The 17,467-nt window shown below is 35.9% G+C and overlaps 1 protein-coding gene across 3 annotated transcripts in view; it reads left to right on the top strand.

Annotated features, from left to right (window-relative positions):
* Positions 1–17,467, top strand: part of KIF18A (kinesin family member 18A) — a 46,421-nt gene that overhangs the window by 743 nt on the left and 28,211 nt on the right. For all 3 annotated transcript variants that reach the window (XM_072865092.1, XM_072865093.1, XM_072865094.1), the window contains exons 2-9: positions 282–677; positions 1,358–1,515; positions 2,643–2,747; positions 3,803–3,913; positions 9,447–9,644; positions 12,018–12,194; positions 13,113–13,187; positions 13,458–13,567. In XM_072865092.1, coding sequence (XP_072721193.1) covers positions 350–677; positions 1,358–1,515; positions 2,643–2,747; positions 3,803–3,913; positions 9,447–9,644; positions 12,018–12,194; positions 13,113–13,187; positions 13,458–13,567 — 1,262 coding nt within the window. In that variant the 5' untranslated portion in view covers positions 282–349. The remainder of the gene's footprint in view (positions 1–281; positions 678–1,357; positions 1,516–2,642; positions 2,748–3,802; positions 3,914–9,446; positions 9,645–12,017; positions 12,195–13,112; positions 13,188–13,457; positions 13,568–17,467) is intronic.

Raw genomic sequence — 17,467 nt, 5'->3', positions numbered from 1 at the left:
CTGCAAGCTTGATCTGAAATAAAGGAAAGCCGGTAGATGAGTTAGTAGTTCAAATTGTTGAAATAAGCTTATGAGCTTAGTTTTGTTAAAGCTATACTGAACTAGGTCACCTTTTCAGGCCAGTTACAGTCCTTTCCAAAAGGGTGCGGTCATTGTAGCCGTCCGAAGGGCTAAGTAACAGGGGCTGGGCAGATCCAGCACAGGCGCAAGATATTTGTCCCGATTAAAGGTGTGAACTATTTGAAATAGAAGGCCTTTCACTTTTTTTTTGTCAATTGCAGAAAAGATTACAGTTGCTTCAACTGAAAGAGCCTTGGAAGTGAACAAGGGGGACAAAAGGGACGTTGTTATGTCTGCTGCAAAGGAAGATGATGTCTGTAATCATGTGAAAGTGGTGGTCCGTGTCCGTCCAGAGTCTCAAAAGGAAAAAGATGGCAACTTTAGCAAAGTTGTTCATGTTGTTGACCAGCATATATTGGTCTTTGATCCAAAGGAGGAAGAAGTTAGCTTCTTTCACGGGAAAAGACTGACCCATAGGGATATTAATAAAAGAAAAAAGAAAGATCTCAAATTTGTGTTTGATGCTGTTTTTGCTGAAAGTTCATCCCAGTTGGAAGTTTTTGAGCATACTACCAAAAGTGTAATTGATGGCTTCTTAAATGGATATAACTGCACAGGTAACTTTGCTATTTATCTTCTTCAACTCAAAAACTTCACTAAATTCCTTGAAGTTTCTACCATTGTATCCAACTGCTGCAGAGGCCTTAAAAAAGGCTGCAATATAAATTAAAGCATTTTGCTTTAATTTAGCGATATAAGAGACTGACTTTTTAGCCTACGGAAGTTAGGATAGCTCCACTCTATTTTGAAAATGAGTTAATGTTAGGGTTATAATAGAGTTCAGAATTTTATCTGAAATATTCATGCTTATGAGGGGATTCCTCTGGAAAGAGTTATTCAACCAGAAGTTGTGTCACTGAGTGCATGGTAGCCTGCTTTATGAATTCTCTTTAAGAGCTTGTTTTTTTAATTGGCAAACGGAATATTGTGAGGAGATTAATTACCTACCTGCAATAAGTTGGTGGCTTAGGTTTATGAGAGTAAGCAAATAATATTTTCATGTAAATTGCCAGTGAATGAATTTTGAACTGAAAGTGCAAAAATAAATGTGGTTTTGAAATAGCTTTCTGATCATAGCTGTAAAAGGTAAAGCCTAAGTAAGAAACTTGATCAGTTTATGAAAAGAGCTGTACAGAATGACAGAGGCCTGTGAATGTCCATTTGACTTTTACGTTCCCGATTAGCTTACTGGTATAAAGTGAATCTCTTTGCTTTGTTGTTTTTTGTGAAAATTCAGTGCTTGCGTATGGTGCAACGGGAGCTGGAAAGACTCATACAATGTTAGGTTCCCCTGAAGATCCTGGAGTGATGTATTTAACCATGATGGCACTTTATAATTGTATGGATCAAATGAAAGAAGATAAAATATGCACTGTTGCTGTCTCTTATTTAGAGGTAAGCCAGTTCCCATATTTGGTATGTTGCTTTTAATAAGGCGTATTTTAATAAATAAAGACAAGCTAGGTTTGCCTCCCCCTCGCCCTTTCTGAGATTTTACAAAATATGTGTCCCTGATAGGAATGGAACTGAACTGTGCTCCACAAATTTGGTGTTATTCATAGGCACCTGTTATTATTTGACAGAAGGCTGCCCAAAAAGGACAATCTCTTCTAATATATTCACTAAACCTTCTAATGATTTCTGTCTTGCTGATAAGTTACGTCCCTCTGAACATCTGTTGACATGTACAAGAAAATATCTTTTCAGGGATATATTTCAGGACTCCACAATAAAATCCTATGAGCACTGTGAAATCACGCAACAAAATGATATCCAATTCCTTTTTTATGATGTTTTTTAAAGTTTTCAGTTTATTTTATTTGTCTAAGATACAGTAAAACTACTTGGATTAGAGCTGCACTGCCAATGGTTAGCTCTTTACAGATATCCTTTTTGTTCTTTGTTGTCACCTTCTCCTCTCCTCTCTCCAACTTTTTTGCATCACAGTTCGGTTTTTACAAGTAGCTGTCTTGGCACTGCTGTCAAGCAGTTGTAGTAAAATTGTTACCTTCTAGCCCCCTCAAAGTCTTAATGGAAGAGTAGTTAGTATTTGGCGGGGAGAAGGAGGAGGGAAAAGTTTGCTTTTCCATGTACTATTTCAAGTGCTTCCACAGACCAAGAAATAAGGTATTTAAGAATTCTAACAGAAGTACATTTGGATTAAGAAATCTCACTGAAGTACGGATTATGAAGTGTAATAGGGGGCAATAAATGTTTTGGATTCATGCTTGCTGCAAAAGTTTTTTGTAAAAAGAGTTAGATTTTTTTTTTTAATAAAGAATAAAGATTATTTACTAGGAAAGTGTGACTCCCACTTCAATGGCTAAAAAAATTCATGCAAATTGAATTGAGTGAGTATTTCAAGGTCAGTATAGGAAAGCTGTTTGGCAAAAATTCTACAGAATGAACTTGTTACTTTGTCTTAAAGAAGTATTAAAAAAGACTGTGATGGTTAGTTAAGTTTAATCCTGTCAAGTATGGTAGGATAGTTTTATTAAAAGATTTTAAATTCCCTTTCAAAGGTCTACAATGAACAGATCCGTGATCTGCTGGTAAATTCGGGACCTCTGGCTGTTCGTGAAGATACCCAGAAAGGGGTGGTAGTTCAAGGGCTAACATTACATCAGGTATGTAAATAGATATTGAAATTCAGGAAGCCTCACAATGTGTTTGAGAAAATGGTGAAGTTCCCATTGATCTGTGAAAGTTGTATGCAACTTGGTAATTTCCTAGTGGGCTGTTTTCTGGCAATAATCACCAGTACCTTAGTAACTTGTGAACCTAATTAATTATTCAAAAGCATGTTGTGGAAAAAAAACTGCTGGTATTCCTAGACACAAAGGGATTAAAGCATCCAGTCCTTATTATCAAAAGAGTACCATTTGTTTGATGCTCATCTTCAGGTTTTGGAAGATTTGTTTTTTGGCTAATACATCTTAGCATTTCTTAAATAAATTCGCTGCCTTCAGTGCCATCTCAGAGTGTTCTACACCTTTGCAAGTCTTGTTTCTGCATCTCGGGGTTGGTTTTGTTTTTAAATAACCATGTTTGAAAAGTTTCACTTTAAATGACTTTTGCAGGCCAGTATAGCAATTCTTTGGCAAAGTCAGTGACAGAACTTAGTTTTCAGTCTGAAAATCAACTCTTGTGGACCTATTTTCTTGCAGACTTTTAGTGTATGTTACATGCTATGTAGCTTCCAGTTTTTGTGTATATCAGATAATGATTCAACAGGTAACAGTGTCATTAATTTGGTTCATGCTGTGAACACCATACTTCCCAAAGCTTGGGTCTTGTGGGGGAAGAAAATTAGTGTATCACTGTTTAATACATTAGTACAAGAAAAATCAAGTTGGTCATTCTTAAATAAGACTTTTTTGGACTATGGAGAACCTTTGGAGATTTGTTTAAATTCTTTACTAAAAAAATTATCCAATTTAAATTTCTGCAGTTAAGTGCTTGCTTTTTGTGCTTTACTGCTTTTTAACTGAAAGTGTTTGTTTGAAGTGCCTCAATTCCAATACAAGAAATTTCTCTTATTTCTAGGTAACTAAAATTTTAAGTTCCTTTATTTTTTTTATGAAGGTGAATGTTAATGTATTTTAGAATCAGTGTAAAGTCTCCTATAGTTGATGAAAAAGGGGGGAAAAAAATGCATTTATCTTGTGCTCTACCCTTAAAGCCTAAATCGGCAGAGGAAATCCTTCAAATGTTGGATTATGGAAATAAAAATAGAACACAGCATCCCACAGATGTAAATGCCTCCTCTTCCCGGTCCCATGCTGTCTTTCAGGTAAGACGATATAGCAGATATACAGTGATCATTACTGTGAAGTTGTTGTTTAAATTTGAATACAATGGAAGCTTTTTTTTTTAAACTGTGTTGAACCTTAGTTTGGGTGAGAGGAGATTAAAGTTTTCCAGTTTACTGTTCTTGTTGACTTCTCATTCCTTGTAAGTATGTAAAGGTTCCTATTGATTATATTTGAAAAAATTAATTCAATGAAAAGCTCTCTAGTTCCGATAGTTTGAACTAATACTCTGTAGAAGAAATATCTTTTCTGTAAAACTGTAATTTTGAGCTTTGAATATACTTCCATATTGTAATTTTATAAACTGAAAGTTGTTGGTTTGGGGTTGTTTGGTTTTTTTAATGCTTTCTGGTTTCATTATGTTCCGCATTTTTCTAGGAAAAATATTTTACAGAATGCAGTTATACATCTGACTATAAACTGAGATTCTCAAGTAGTACTTTCTCATCCTGCTTATTTTGGTTAATGCTGATTTTTACACTAAAGTGATTTCTTAATAGTTTGGGTTTAGAATATTAAGTTTTAGAACCAACATTTAGAACAATTAAAGCAGTATATGTTCTCTGAAAATATCTCCATATGCATACTTGCATCATCAAAATGAAATGCTTATTTTTAGTTTTCATGGATGAGAGTTTTGCATGTGTTGTACAAATCTGCTAGAACTTAAGACTTCTCCGAAGATTATTTCTGTTTGGTAACCACCACCTTAACCTTCTGACTCCTCTTGAATACAACCTGTGATATTTAAAAAAAAAAAAAAAAAAAAAAAAATTAAAATGTGTCTCGTTAGCTAAAACTTCATTTTCTGTTTGCTAGTGCATACTGCAAAGCACGTTACCTTGTATTATTGTATGTTGCTGTTCTAGGTTGCAAAATATTAAACCAAATTTGAATTCTGGTCCTTGCATTACAGCTAAACTATTTAACTGTTAGGCAGTTCTTAACTGTATCTGCAGACTTAGGCAATGCTTAATAACTGTAGCCAAAAGTTTGTATTTTGACATAGAAGATGGCAATGCAAGTAGCTGTAAAGTTAGCTCTCCAGAGCTCTACTGTCACTACGAATGAGAAAAGAGGTAAATAATGGACAGTAAATGTGTTAAATACTTCTAAAATATGTAACGGAGCAAAAGTCTTTCCCACTCTAAAAGCTTCTCTGTTTTCTTATATACCTTAGACTTCTGTTTGAAATTGCCCTTCCAGGCTTTAATTTCCCCTGAGGTCTTGCCCATGGTTGTACATTTAAGGCAAAGACTTCTTAAGAGGTTGTTCAGTTTGAGAGCTGCACTGTCGCGTATGCATGCTGCCTTTAATAAGGCACAAAGTGCAGTGCCACAGACTGAGATCAGAGAGCTAACTGCTGATTTCTGTTTCTTTACTTGCTGGGCTGGAGTGTCTTACCTCCCTCACCTTTACTCAACAGGAAAAAGCTCTGAATTGGCTAATCTGGCAGGCTTTGCATTCTTCTCAGTTCATTTCTAAAAGTGTCAAGCAATCAAATAAATTAGGTAAATGTTGTAGACCCCTAGTATCTTCAACAAGAAGACAAACAATACTGTGAACAGGGATGCTGGAGAGTTTGTCTTCTCCAGCCTACATTCTATATTTATTCTGGCAAATTGATCTCACTGTAGATAAGGCAACTTGTTAGCAGAAGTTGCATATTCACCAAATAAACTATACTGACAAAATTAGTAGACCTGTATCTTACCGCAATTTTGTTTGAACGTATGACAAAAAATGGATCAGTATACTTAATCAGATTTACACATTTTTTTTTAAATTCATCTTTTCAAAGTATTTCCAGCTTACAGACAGTAAAAGTGAACCAAATATGAATGCTTGCAGGTGAGAGGATTGTTTACTTTCTGGCAATATAAGTAAAACCATAGTGAAAACAAAGATCCTCTCATATCTAAGTATTGTAGGAACAGCAAATATGTATTTTCTGTGTGTGTGTGTGTATATATACAAAATATATATATTTAGGATGCAGCTTGTTTGCAATGCACTGAATGAAAACTGTCATGCTCAGTAGTTTTGTAAACTACTTTCATATTATGTTATAAAATGAACAAGCTTTGTTTTTTAATTTTTGTGGTGTGCATATTATATACACACTGTAAACTGGTGTGATGCATGAGAAAGTACAAATCACAATCCTTTGAATGTTTACAAAATATTGTTACAGTAAGCATCTGTATATGTTGTATATATATTTTGTATATTACATATACAAAAGCATGTATATGCTTTTGCAGCTCATGTATATTAAGCCCTGAATGATTTTTCTCAGAGATCATTATTGTCGATAATAGAATTCTTAAGACTGCTCAAACTAGTGTGAACATTTTTGTCTTTGAGCTTGAGGTAACTGCCAAAGTAATTTCTGGACTAATCTCTCTGTGTTCTTTGTTTTTCTGTGCCCAATAGCAGTAATGGCCAGCAAAGTAGCCTCGCTTCTGTAAAATGCACTGGCTCTTAGCCAGTCTCCATATGCAGCTGCAGTCAGTTAAATGGTATGCTTGATTGAACTTGATATTCATGGACAAATGTCTGGATGTTAGAACCTTTTCATGAAGGAAAAGACCTTTCAATGTAAAGATTAGGCATTGCCATGCCATGGCCCAAAGCACGTTCTGCTACGTACTCAGCCTTCGGTCCCAGTGCACAGTTCATTCACAAAAACTGTCAGACTGATTCCATTCAAGGATACTGTAGTTACCAAAAACTTTCTCTGGTGTGTATTCTTTGCAATATTCCTAATCCAGTTAACTGTTGTGATGAGATAATCCTGAATGTTTGTTGCATTTGTCTTTTGAGATGGTCTAGCTGTCAATCAAGATATTTAATTGCTTTTGCTTAAGTGTTATTTTCTGTTAAGTGCACAAATTATTGGTAAAAGTCATGATTTGTTTTGTTAGACAATTAAATCTTGAATGTGTGATTTATATAAATATCTACTAATATGTGTTCTCAAAGATGAACTAGTGCAATCTTTGAATAATAGTACTTTTAAGAGTGAATGGGTTTTAAGCCTTTTTCACAGAAGTGACTTTATGTTTGGGAGAAGGGAGGATTATGTCACTTATAGGAATGTGTGTGTAAATAAATGCTTAATATAAATACTGCATCTGCATGTGGCACTTGAAAGGAATATTACTGTTGCTAACTAGATTGGTCCAATGAATGCAACTGGAAGTTTAACAGAGTTTGTTTAATGTGTACTGGTTTAAGCTAAGCAAGTTCACAACTGTACACTTTTTTAAAGTAGGTTCTTAAATGCTGCATCTACTTGAGGCACTTATTAGCAGTGTTGGCATCTGTAAGAAATAATTACAAACTAGTCAATTAGTACTACAAGTAATTGCTTATGTCAGTTTCTCATCTATTTCTACAAATCTGTGACATTCTGCAAAACATTACTTACCTGCTTATCCTTTACTGCCTCTTTGGTTCCACAGATATAAATGATGAGAAATCCCTACTGCTGTCTTGATTCCTCTTCATTTTTAAGTTTTCTGTTATTTTAAGAGTTGCTCTTGTTTGTAGCAATTGGCTGTCTTTTATGCTGGCTTTCGTTTTTGTTGTTAACTTTATTGGAGCAGGACATTTTCTGGAACTGACTCAGAAAGTAGTAAAAGTCTTTGCCCAGGATGTTCTGAGCTGATTTTAGAGATGCAAGTTTTACCTTACTGTACCATCTGTCTTAGGTTTGAAATCTCTATCTAGGTCAGGCAATTACTGCATCTGAAAGTAAAATCCCAATTGCCACACTGTTCTGTAAGAAAGTGTTCTGCTGACGGACAAAGAAATAGAAAAGATTCTGCTTTGGGGCATTTCCTGTATCTTTTGAATTTTTATAAAACCTTGAGTCATACAACATAGTTTGGCTGTCAGTCCACCTTTCCCTACTTCAGTAATGATAGTTACCAGGTTTTGGTAAAGTGCTACCAGCCTGAGATAGCTACTTTACCAAGGTAAGTACAGGGAAGTGGCTTTTTTCTTCTTGTTTTTTTTTTTTTTTTTAATGTTGTAATAGAAACAGTACAACAGAACTTACTTGTATTGTTTGATATGGAAACATGTCTATTTGCTATAGACATACCTTTTGTGGCAAGCCATAAGAATTTTATTCACTCCCAATACTTGTCCGTTTGTTTTTCTGTTACAAATTGCTGTGAAGACTTCATTTCTCATGCACAAAGGTTAAAGCTACAGAACTGGTGAGATATTGTCTTTATTAGTCAATCACCTCATGTATGGCAATTCTTTCCCAATTCACTGTCTAAAAGTGCGTTCATGAAGGTGTCGGTAACCATTAGCCTTACAAATGGCAAGGCACTCAGTACAAAAGAAGGGGAAATTTATAGAGAATCCTGAAAAAGTAAAGGCCATCTGAGGACAACTGTAATTCTTCTTATTGACTGTATAATCATGCTCTGCCTACTTCCTCATAAACCTGAGGAAATAATACCTTCAATAGCAGCAGGACGCAAAAGCATTTAGTTCCTTGTATATCTCCTGTACCATGAAAATTTCAGAAAAGAAGGGATGAGGGGGAACAAGTGGCCTCAGGGGTCACAGCTTTCCAAAAGACCCTGGAGTAGTATGTGTTTTCACAGCAGTAAATAAGTATTGTTCTCCTATTAATGGTAGTTACAGTTAAGTCTAAATCACTGAAAGTCCAGCCTTTTTCCTGGTTTATCTCTATACATATGTCTTTATGGCATACTCTTAAAGGTGCCTTTAAAAAATGAACACCTTTTTCCGTTTAAAGCGCAATAGTGTGGTATACATCTTGAGTGTGGAAGAATCAAGAGTGATTTTAGCTATAAAATTAGTTTGAAGCTCACCAATATTTGCCAGTATGGTAAGCCCCAGGCCAGTTGCTTGCTTAATCTTCTGCAGCAGGATGGGGGAGAGAATCAAAAGGGCAAAAGTGAGAGGGAAATACCTTGTGGTTCACTTAATAACTGAAGGGGGTGGCGGGGAAGCAATCACTTGCTACCGGCAGACTGATATCCAGCCAGTCCTCAAGCAATGGCTACTTTGGAGAAACTTTTGGTCAGTTAAGGTCAGCTGTCCCATGGCAACTTCTTGCCCACCGCCTTGGTGCTGTACAACTGTTGTTCAGCAAAAGCTGAACACTGGTGTGTTATCAGCACTGTTTGGGTTACAAATCTGAAAGCACAATACAGGCTGCTATGCAGAAAATTAACTCCATCCCAGCCAAAGCCAGTGCAACCACACTCTGCTGCTTTTTCCCTACTAATACCTGAAGCAGGTGAGTTTAAGAGGTAAGTGTCAGAAATGGATTCAGTATTTTCCATTAGGCCAAACTGCCTGTTGGTGTTAAATATGTACTGAAAGGTTTAACTTGGATTCCGAGAAGGATTCCAGTAAGAATTTCTGAAAACAGTTGTTACACTGTAAAATTAACTTTCTGCTTAGAGTAACAACAGACTGCTTAGTGGTTACTTTTAATTATTTTCTTTTTTTTTATTGTAGATTTATCTAAGGCAGCAAGATAAAACAGCTAGTATTAATCAAAATGTTCGCATCGCCAAAATGTCTCTCATTGACCTGGCAGGATCTGAACGTGCCAGCGTGACAAATGCCAAGGGGGCTCGTTTTAGAGAAGGAACAAATATTAACCGCTCCCTGCTAGCTCTTGGAAATGTCATTAATGCTTTGGCAAATCCAAAGGTATGTGCTGCTTTCCCATGCAATCTTCACCTCCTAGTGTTGTTAAAACATTTTTTAAAATGGTAAGTATTAAACATGGCACTACTTCTTTATGTCATATCTGGTTTGACTCTTACTGTATCTTTGAAATTTATTCCTGGGATATCCTAATAGAATATATTAAAAAAACATATACTTAAGGTACACATAGAGTCATTCTAATTTAAAAAAAAAAAATTCTGTAAACTTTGGGGAGAGCAAAAAAAAAAGTTTGCCTTACCTTTTCAGTTGCTGAATCATCTGCAACTTCACTTTTGCCACATTAGCACCAGTGCTGAAATTTAACTTCTACTTTTTTTAGGTATCCTTATGTATTTCACTTCTGCTGATACTGATGTTGGAACCAGCATCCCTTTGACTGCCTTAAGTCAAAGACTTATTTAAATGAACTACAGGGAGTTTTTTGTCTGTATAAGAATATTGGAGGAAAACATCTTGGTTTTTGTTGCTTACACTTAGAATAGAAATGCTAAGGCTTTAAACAGTTTTAGCTGCTTTTGGTTTTGTCTTATTATAGGCTAGTCATAGAGGTGAATAAGTTTTGTTTCTGTCCTACAATCAGGAAGCCTAGGATTCATATAGTTTTAATTAGAAAGGTTCTTGCCCTCCAGTTATATGTACGCTACTCCTGGTCTTACAATGCTCTTGCATATTAACAAAACCCATTTTTTTCAGTGTTAAATTTTTTTTTGTGGTCAGTCATTTAATAAAACATAGATGCTTTTTGATTTCCTGCAACAACTACAACTAAAATTATAATACCAGAGCTCATGTACAGCATTGAAAACAATGTTCTTCCTATGATATTCCTTGTAAACTCTTCTTGCTGCCTGCAGAGTGAGAAAGGGCATTCTGGCTGTGGATGATAGGGGGAGTCGATATCCTACCACAGATTCTGTCTGTAGTGCTGTAGATAGCTACTTCAGTATCTTGTTATCTGGCCTAGCAAAATTCCTGTTTGCCAATTTGTTTAAAGAATATTTAATATCTTTTAAGGTAACTCCAGAGTATACATTATTCACTTCTGAAATATAACTCTGCTAAAGCCTGAAGTCCAGGAAAGCTCTCACTGAGTAATGGGATTACATTGTTGACGCTTCTCACATCATCATTTTCCTTTAAAGTTTTCTTATGGGTTTCCACCATCGTCTCTGTGATAGCCAAATGAAAGACAGTCCTGATGGGAAAGAGTTCTCAAAAATAGTGTGCAGCTACCTAAGGATAGTGTCAAAGATGAATGTACGTGCTTTTCTTACCCACCTTTTTCAAAATCAAGCATATGTAGAGAAGCTTGCATGAATAATAACTAGACTGACAAGGATGGATTTTTCCAGAGGTTTATGCCCTTTAATCTTAGGGGAGGAGGCTTTTATAGGAGAAAACAACACCTATCCAAACTTGTCCTTTTGTGCTCTTACACACACCCACACAGCCCCGAGACTCCCCCACCCCCTGACCCCCTGCTCACAGTAGTGAATTAGTCTCCTGATCTGGCTCACCAGCTCAAGGGGAAGGAGTGGGGACAGTTACATGGGAGAATGATAAAACCTCCTGAACTTTTACCAAAGCCAAGTCTATTGCCTTCAGCTACACCCTTTTTGTCCTTCTGGTCAGCTAGGGATCTCCTTCACATATAGCAGGGGAAAATGATCAGAGCTCTTAATTCCCTTCCTGGTGCCACACAATCTTATCACCATCTTGTTAGACTGGGAGGCAGAATTTAGAATATGTACCACTGACAGAAGTAAGATTCTTCATGTTGACTTATTTGGTGTGGGACTGGGGTTCTAATGGCCTAACTTCGTACTGTGAGATGAAGATTCTGTAGATGTGATTGAAAAAAAGCTTCACAAAGCAGACTTTGGGTTGCCTGGAAAGGTTGTGGAGTCTCCATCCTTGGAGATATTGAAAACCGAACTGAGCATAGTCCTTGGCAGCTTGCTCTAGCTGACCCTGCTTTGAGCAGAGGGACTGGACTAGATGGATCTTGATGTCCTTCCCAACCTCGATTACTCTGTGAATGGAACGTAGTTTAATGTAGTTTACCTTTTCTGTTAGTTGCCCACATCACAAAAATAGTTGTTGCGTATCCAGACATCAGAAAGTAACCTGGTTAATACATGTGTGTATATAGGTATTAAACGGTTCCAAGAGATTTAAAACTGTTTGAGATGTATATGTAATTTTGAGGAAAGTTACTTATGTCAAAGAAAAGTTCTGAGACTGTTTGTTGTGTTTTGTATCATTGTTGAAATTCTAAGCAGGCTTTTAAGCAGCTGAATATTTAAAGTACAGTAGACTAATCCATAAACATGCATATAACTCTCTTTCTAGAGCAAGAAACAGCACATTCCTTATCGAAACAGCAAGCTTACTCGTTTATTGAAAGATTCTCTTGGAGGAAATTGCCGAACAATAATGATAGCTGCTGTTAGTCCATCTTCTATGTTCTATGATGATACATATAATACTCTTAAGTATGCAAACCGAGCAAAGGATATCAAGTCTTCTGTGAGTATGTCGGTATTTATTGACCATTTGTCAAAGTATAATAATATAGTATTAAGAGTAGGAGAGTTATTTCTTTTAGAAGATTATAATTTCCTTAATTTTTGTCTCAATTTTGTTCAATTACCTCTTCTTTCTTACAGTCAACTCTTCATCTGAGTGATAGATGTAGTAGATACAGAGACAGTACAGCTGACTAGTTCTGGCCTAAAAGCAACATAGCTTCATTAATGGGATTATGCTGCCAGTTTGAAAGAGTTTTTTTGTGAGCCTCAAATTTTGAAATAATCTTCAGCTGGTAGAATTCACAGCCAGTTTCAGTATCTTACTATTACATTCTCAGAGAACTGTAAAGCATATTAAAGAAATGCCTGAGTAGTTGTACAAGAGCCAGTCCAAGTTTGTTACAGGTAGAATTCAGCTGGATCCAAGAAGCTCAGTGAGATTATATTGATAAATGAAAAGCTACTGGGGTGTCCTGTCTTCTGCTCTCTATTATCCACGTTGTTATGATTTTTTTTTTCATAATCCTTTGTATCGCAGCTCCTAACTTATTTTATGTAATATGGGGTTGACTATAGTTTGGATTTGTTGTATACTTAAAGATAGTTTTTATAATAAAATGCACAACATATACATTAAATAGTAAAACTAATCTGAATAAATGCAAAATGTGCTTGCATATGTAAACATAATCATTTTTTTTATTGTTCTGTTGAGGGAAATGACATGGCCATGGGTACGCAACAGATTATGGCAAAAGCTGAGAGTCTCATTTTTGTTGTGCAAGTCAGAATTGTATTCATCCATTTCCTCATAATATAGTGCAAGTGTAATTATCTAGTACTTACACTGTATTCATTATGCAGGAAAACATGAAGGAGCCTTCTTAAATTCAAACTTGTTTCTTTTCTTTAACAGTTGAAGAGCAATGTTGTTAGTTTGGACAGTCACATAAGCCAGTATGTTAAAATTTGCAATGAACAAAAGAAAGAGGTATGTCAAAACCTATTGTTAAAAGTTTGAAGGATTGTTATAACTTTGAATTCAAAAAAATATTCATGGGATTGAACCTATAAGGCAATATTGTCCTAATTATTGTCCTCTCCCATATAGTCTTTTGAAGTAAGAAAGATGTTTTGTATTCTAAGAAGAATATCACCTACTGCCATTTGTAAAGTTTTTCAAGACGTAAGCACAGAATGATAGGTTTAAAAAAAACCAAAAAAACTATATTCCAACTAAAAGGTACCTGTTTTGTTTTAGATCCTAATGTTGAAAGAGAAACTAAGAGAATATGAAGAAAAGCAAGCAAGCATTCCTGAAAATCGTAATGCAGCAGTACTTTCAAACAACCAGCAAGTGGAAATACAAAGGTAGATTAATCACATTACGATTCTTGCTTCAGAACTGGAGTTTGCATAACTTGTAAAAGCATTTGTAAAACAAACTTACTCTTTTCAATATTGACTTCCTCATTTTTAACATTGCTTTACTTAGACTAGGTGTGGCTTTGTATAACTTATGACTTCTTTTCAGAACAAGCTGGTGGTGGATTTAAAACAAAACAAATATTGTGTACTTGAGGAAGTATCCTGATATTAACCTTCTAGGCAAATTATGCAGTAAAACATTGCAAGATAACCATGTACGCTGATCCTCAAGAAGCTGACATAACTCACTGACATCACAATTCAGATCAGTGGTGAAGGTCTTGCATCTATAGGTACTTTCTTATGAAGTATTTATTAAATTGACAGAAGTGCAGCAATGCCAGTATTCTGTGGATTATATTTATTCCCATCAAATTTTAATTAGAACTGCTGATATCACAAGTATTTATGATAGGGAATTGAATCTTACTAAAAGTTATGAGCTTCATCAGTGCGCATGTGGTTTTTAAAATGTTTATGTGCTGGGTTTTTTAAAGCTTATCAATAGCTTCATTATTGTAATGAAGATATTTCATGGGAAAGTTGTGTATTTTTGTCCCAGGGCTACCAATGTATTAATATGCAGATGGAATTCTCCCATTAATAACACAAAAGATTTTAGGACAAGTGTTCTAGGAAGCTCCAGAGCTCTGTAGGGCTAAGAAGTTCTTTTCTACTACCAAAAGCTAAAGATTTTGGAGAAAAATAACAACCATCTTTAATCTAGGTTGTTTAAAGTACCATATTGTAACGTAGGTTTACAGAAAAACTAAAATCAAATGTAAATTTTATACATTTCTATTTATATTCTATTCTGAGCCAATATTTAGCAAAACTGCTATTAATAGATTTTTAAGTCACCCTGACTTTTCAGATCTGACTTCTATTGTTACTCTTGTGTTATTGGAAGGATCCCCACGTGAAAGCACTATCTTTCAAAAAACTGAGTGCACATGTGTGTATACACATATATGTATACATACATATGTACACACACACATGCAGTGACCGATCAAAATTAAATGGTGACTGTGAAAGGTGTGGTGGCAAAAATAGTTGGTGCAAATCTGTATTTGTGGGAGGTACAGGGCTGAGACAGGGTCATTCACTAAGGTGTTATCAGGAAGAACACTGAAAAATTGGTGAAAGTCCAGTGATGAAAAATAACTGCCAGCCAGACAATGAACTAAAAATTCATCAAATAAAAATACAGAGTGTAAAAAAAACAAAAAAAAACCAAAAAAAAACCCACCCAACTAAATAGCCAAACAACTGGTCTGTATGTGGGCTGAACAATAACCTTATGATAGAAATAGAAGCATAAATGTAACTAAATAGGGTGGTGTTATATTAAGTGTTATGTAATAAAGAAATACAATACAGTTAAAGGGGGGAAAAGTTGAACGTAATAGCAACAAAAGCTTCCTGATAGATCTGTCTATGAAACAGTCTTACTTGGAGGATGATAGAAGTCCATCTCACAGGAGTTTTAAAACTAGGCAGAGTCCTTTAATAACAGGGAAAAAAAATTGTTTTTCTGGAAGGAAGCTTATCTTCATAAACCAAAAAATGTAAAAATGTCTTCCAAGTAAGAGAAAGTTACTATAGTTTTAAAGTTACGTTATCAGTAAACTGGTCAAGATCTAGACTTTTAAAATCAAGGTGATATGTTTGGGGGAGAGGGACAGTAGAATATTTAGAACGCTCTTTTTAATAACTTTAGGAACATGTTACCAAATACAAATTGACTGTCTCGTGCATTATACAGAAATTCCAAAAGTATACCCTATGTTCTAACGGTGGTGTTTCTTCTCACAGTCCAGTTTAGTTGTTTTAGTAATCTGGGAGGGGGCAGGGGGTGGGAAATTACACGCACCCGCGGCAGGAGGGAGCACATGAACGCTAGCTTTCAGCAAAGCTACTTAACAGGTCATTTTTGTGAGCAGACAGAATGTAGTTTGCACAAATGACAGCAGCTGCTGCTACTGCGGGCCAATACTACTTCACTAGTATCCTTCCTGCAAGGTTTAAGAAAGGCAAGACCTTGAAGTTCTTTTCACAAAGAGTTTAATTTATGTTTGTAGGTTCCTTATTTTCTATTGCTTATGTATTTCTTGTCTCTTCTTCTTGGTGATGTTCCTGTCTGTCTTTTTTGATGTGACAGTCTCTCATGAGAGCACACAAAAAGTAACAAATTAAGACATGATGTACGAATTTGTTGCAGAAGTCAATCTATTCCATGAGAAGGTTAGGTTTTGGTGTGAAAGTCTTTCTGGATCTGTCTCTGCACATCTCATCACATATTTCTGAGAATTATTTGCCTCGGTTTATTCAGTTAACTTTTTTTTTTATTGGCCCTTTGATTGTGGTATTTTTTTAGCCTGGAAAACCTTCTGAGGCAAAATTAAAAACCCATTCAAAGCAAAATGCTCTCTAACTGAGGTTCATTTTACTGGCATTCCAGAGGTTTCAATAAACCTCTCATTCAGGTTATTTAAATTTAATTTTCGAAAGAAGTGTAGGTTTCTAAGTCATGTTGATAGTTCTGACAGTTTTCCTGCATATTTTTGCACTCTAAGTCTTTTTAAGGTTAATTTAATTTTGTGTGATTTGCCCTTTATTTCATTCTATGTGCATGGGAAGAATCAGTCAAGGGTAAGGTCTCTAAAATGCTGGACGTATTCTTTTCAAAATGCTGGACATATTCTATGCCAAGATTTGTTGGTCAGAGAATGTTTGATTTGGTTTTAATGTTCTAGAATATCCGTAGAGACACATATAAGCCTATCCCATTCCCTCTAGAGATCAGCAATAAAGTAGATGTTGCATTCTCTTCTTCCTCATGAGGATCCTGTCAGGTTCATCCTACTGATGGTGTGGGTGATGAGTTGATTTCCTCCACATTCATTTACAGGTTTTGAAGGTATTCTGCTGTCGTCTCCCTTCTGTTTGGGACAAGGTAGAGAGCCTTATCCACAGTCTTGTGCTTCTGTCCAATTACCTATGGCTTTTACTTCACTGTTATCTGGAAGAGGTTCACTGATTACACTACTTGCTTCTTCAGACCCAAAGGTCATTCCTGCTCCCTCTGTTGTTTAAATCTTGGAGATGCATTGTCTGCCAACCCTTTGAGTCTTGAGCTTGTTGAGATAGATAGTGTCCACTGGCTTTGGAACTACCACCGACAGGTCCACGAGCCCTTTGAGACTAGGTAGTCCAGAGTTCATACTCTGGATGTGCCTACAGGATTACTTTGTCATTTTTAAGTGAAGAAGAGAGGGTAGAGATAACTCCATAAGAATAGAAGTGTGCTTACTGAAGGGTGAATCCAGCTCAAGGAAGGACCTTTGCAAAGGCGTCTATACTTGATGCTATATTTGGGACATTGACTATTATAAGTACACAAAGGGTTGATTTACCGGTAATAGTTCCTCACAGTGACTGTACGTAGAATCAGAATCTGCAGCCTCTCTTAAATTATGCCCAGGGTTTTACTGTGAGGGAAGTTGAGAGAGAGGATTTACATTCATTTCTTATTGCTGTGTTTCCCAGGCAGCTGGGAGGAACCACATTTCTGTGGGTACTATGGAGGAAGAAAATTCTCCAACCAGCTGTATAGTAGATAGTGTAGTAGTGCAGATTGTATAGATAGAAACAGCGTAGGGTAAGAACTCTGATATTCTGCAGCTGACTATTTTATTCTTTAAAGAAATACTATTTCTAAATACTGTGTGTGTTTTAGTACACATTTTTACCTGGATATGATAGCATTCTCTGGACACTTTAGGTAAAACTGTTGCATTTTTAAACTGTAGAGAAGAATTCTTTTGTTAATTCTGTTTG

Source organism: Ciconia boyciana, chromosome 6, assembly GCF_034638445.1.
Source record: "Ciconia boyciana chromosome 6, ASM3463844v1, whole genome shotgun sequence".
NCBI classification, from domain to species: domain Eukaryota; kingdom Metazoa; phylum Chordata; class Aves; order Ciconiiformes; family Ciconiidae; genus Ciconia; species Ciconia boyciana.
Note: the sequence above shows the minus strand (reverse complement) of the source record. Positions and strands in the feature narration are given on the sequence as shown.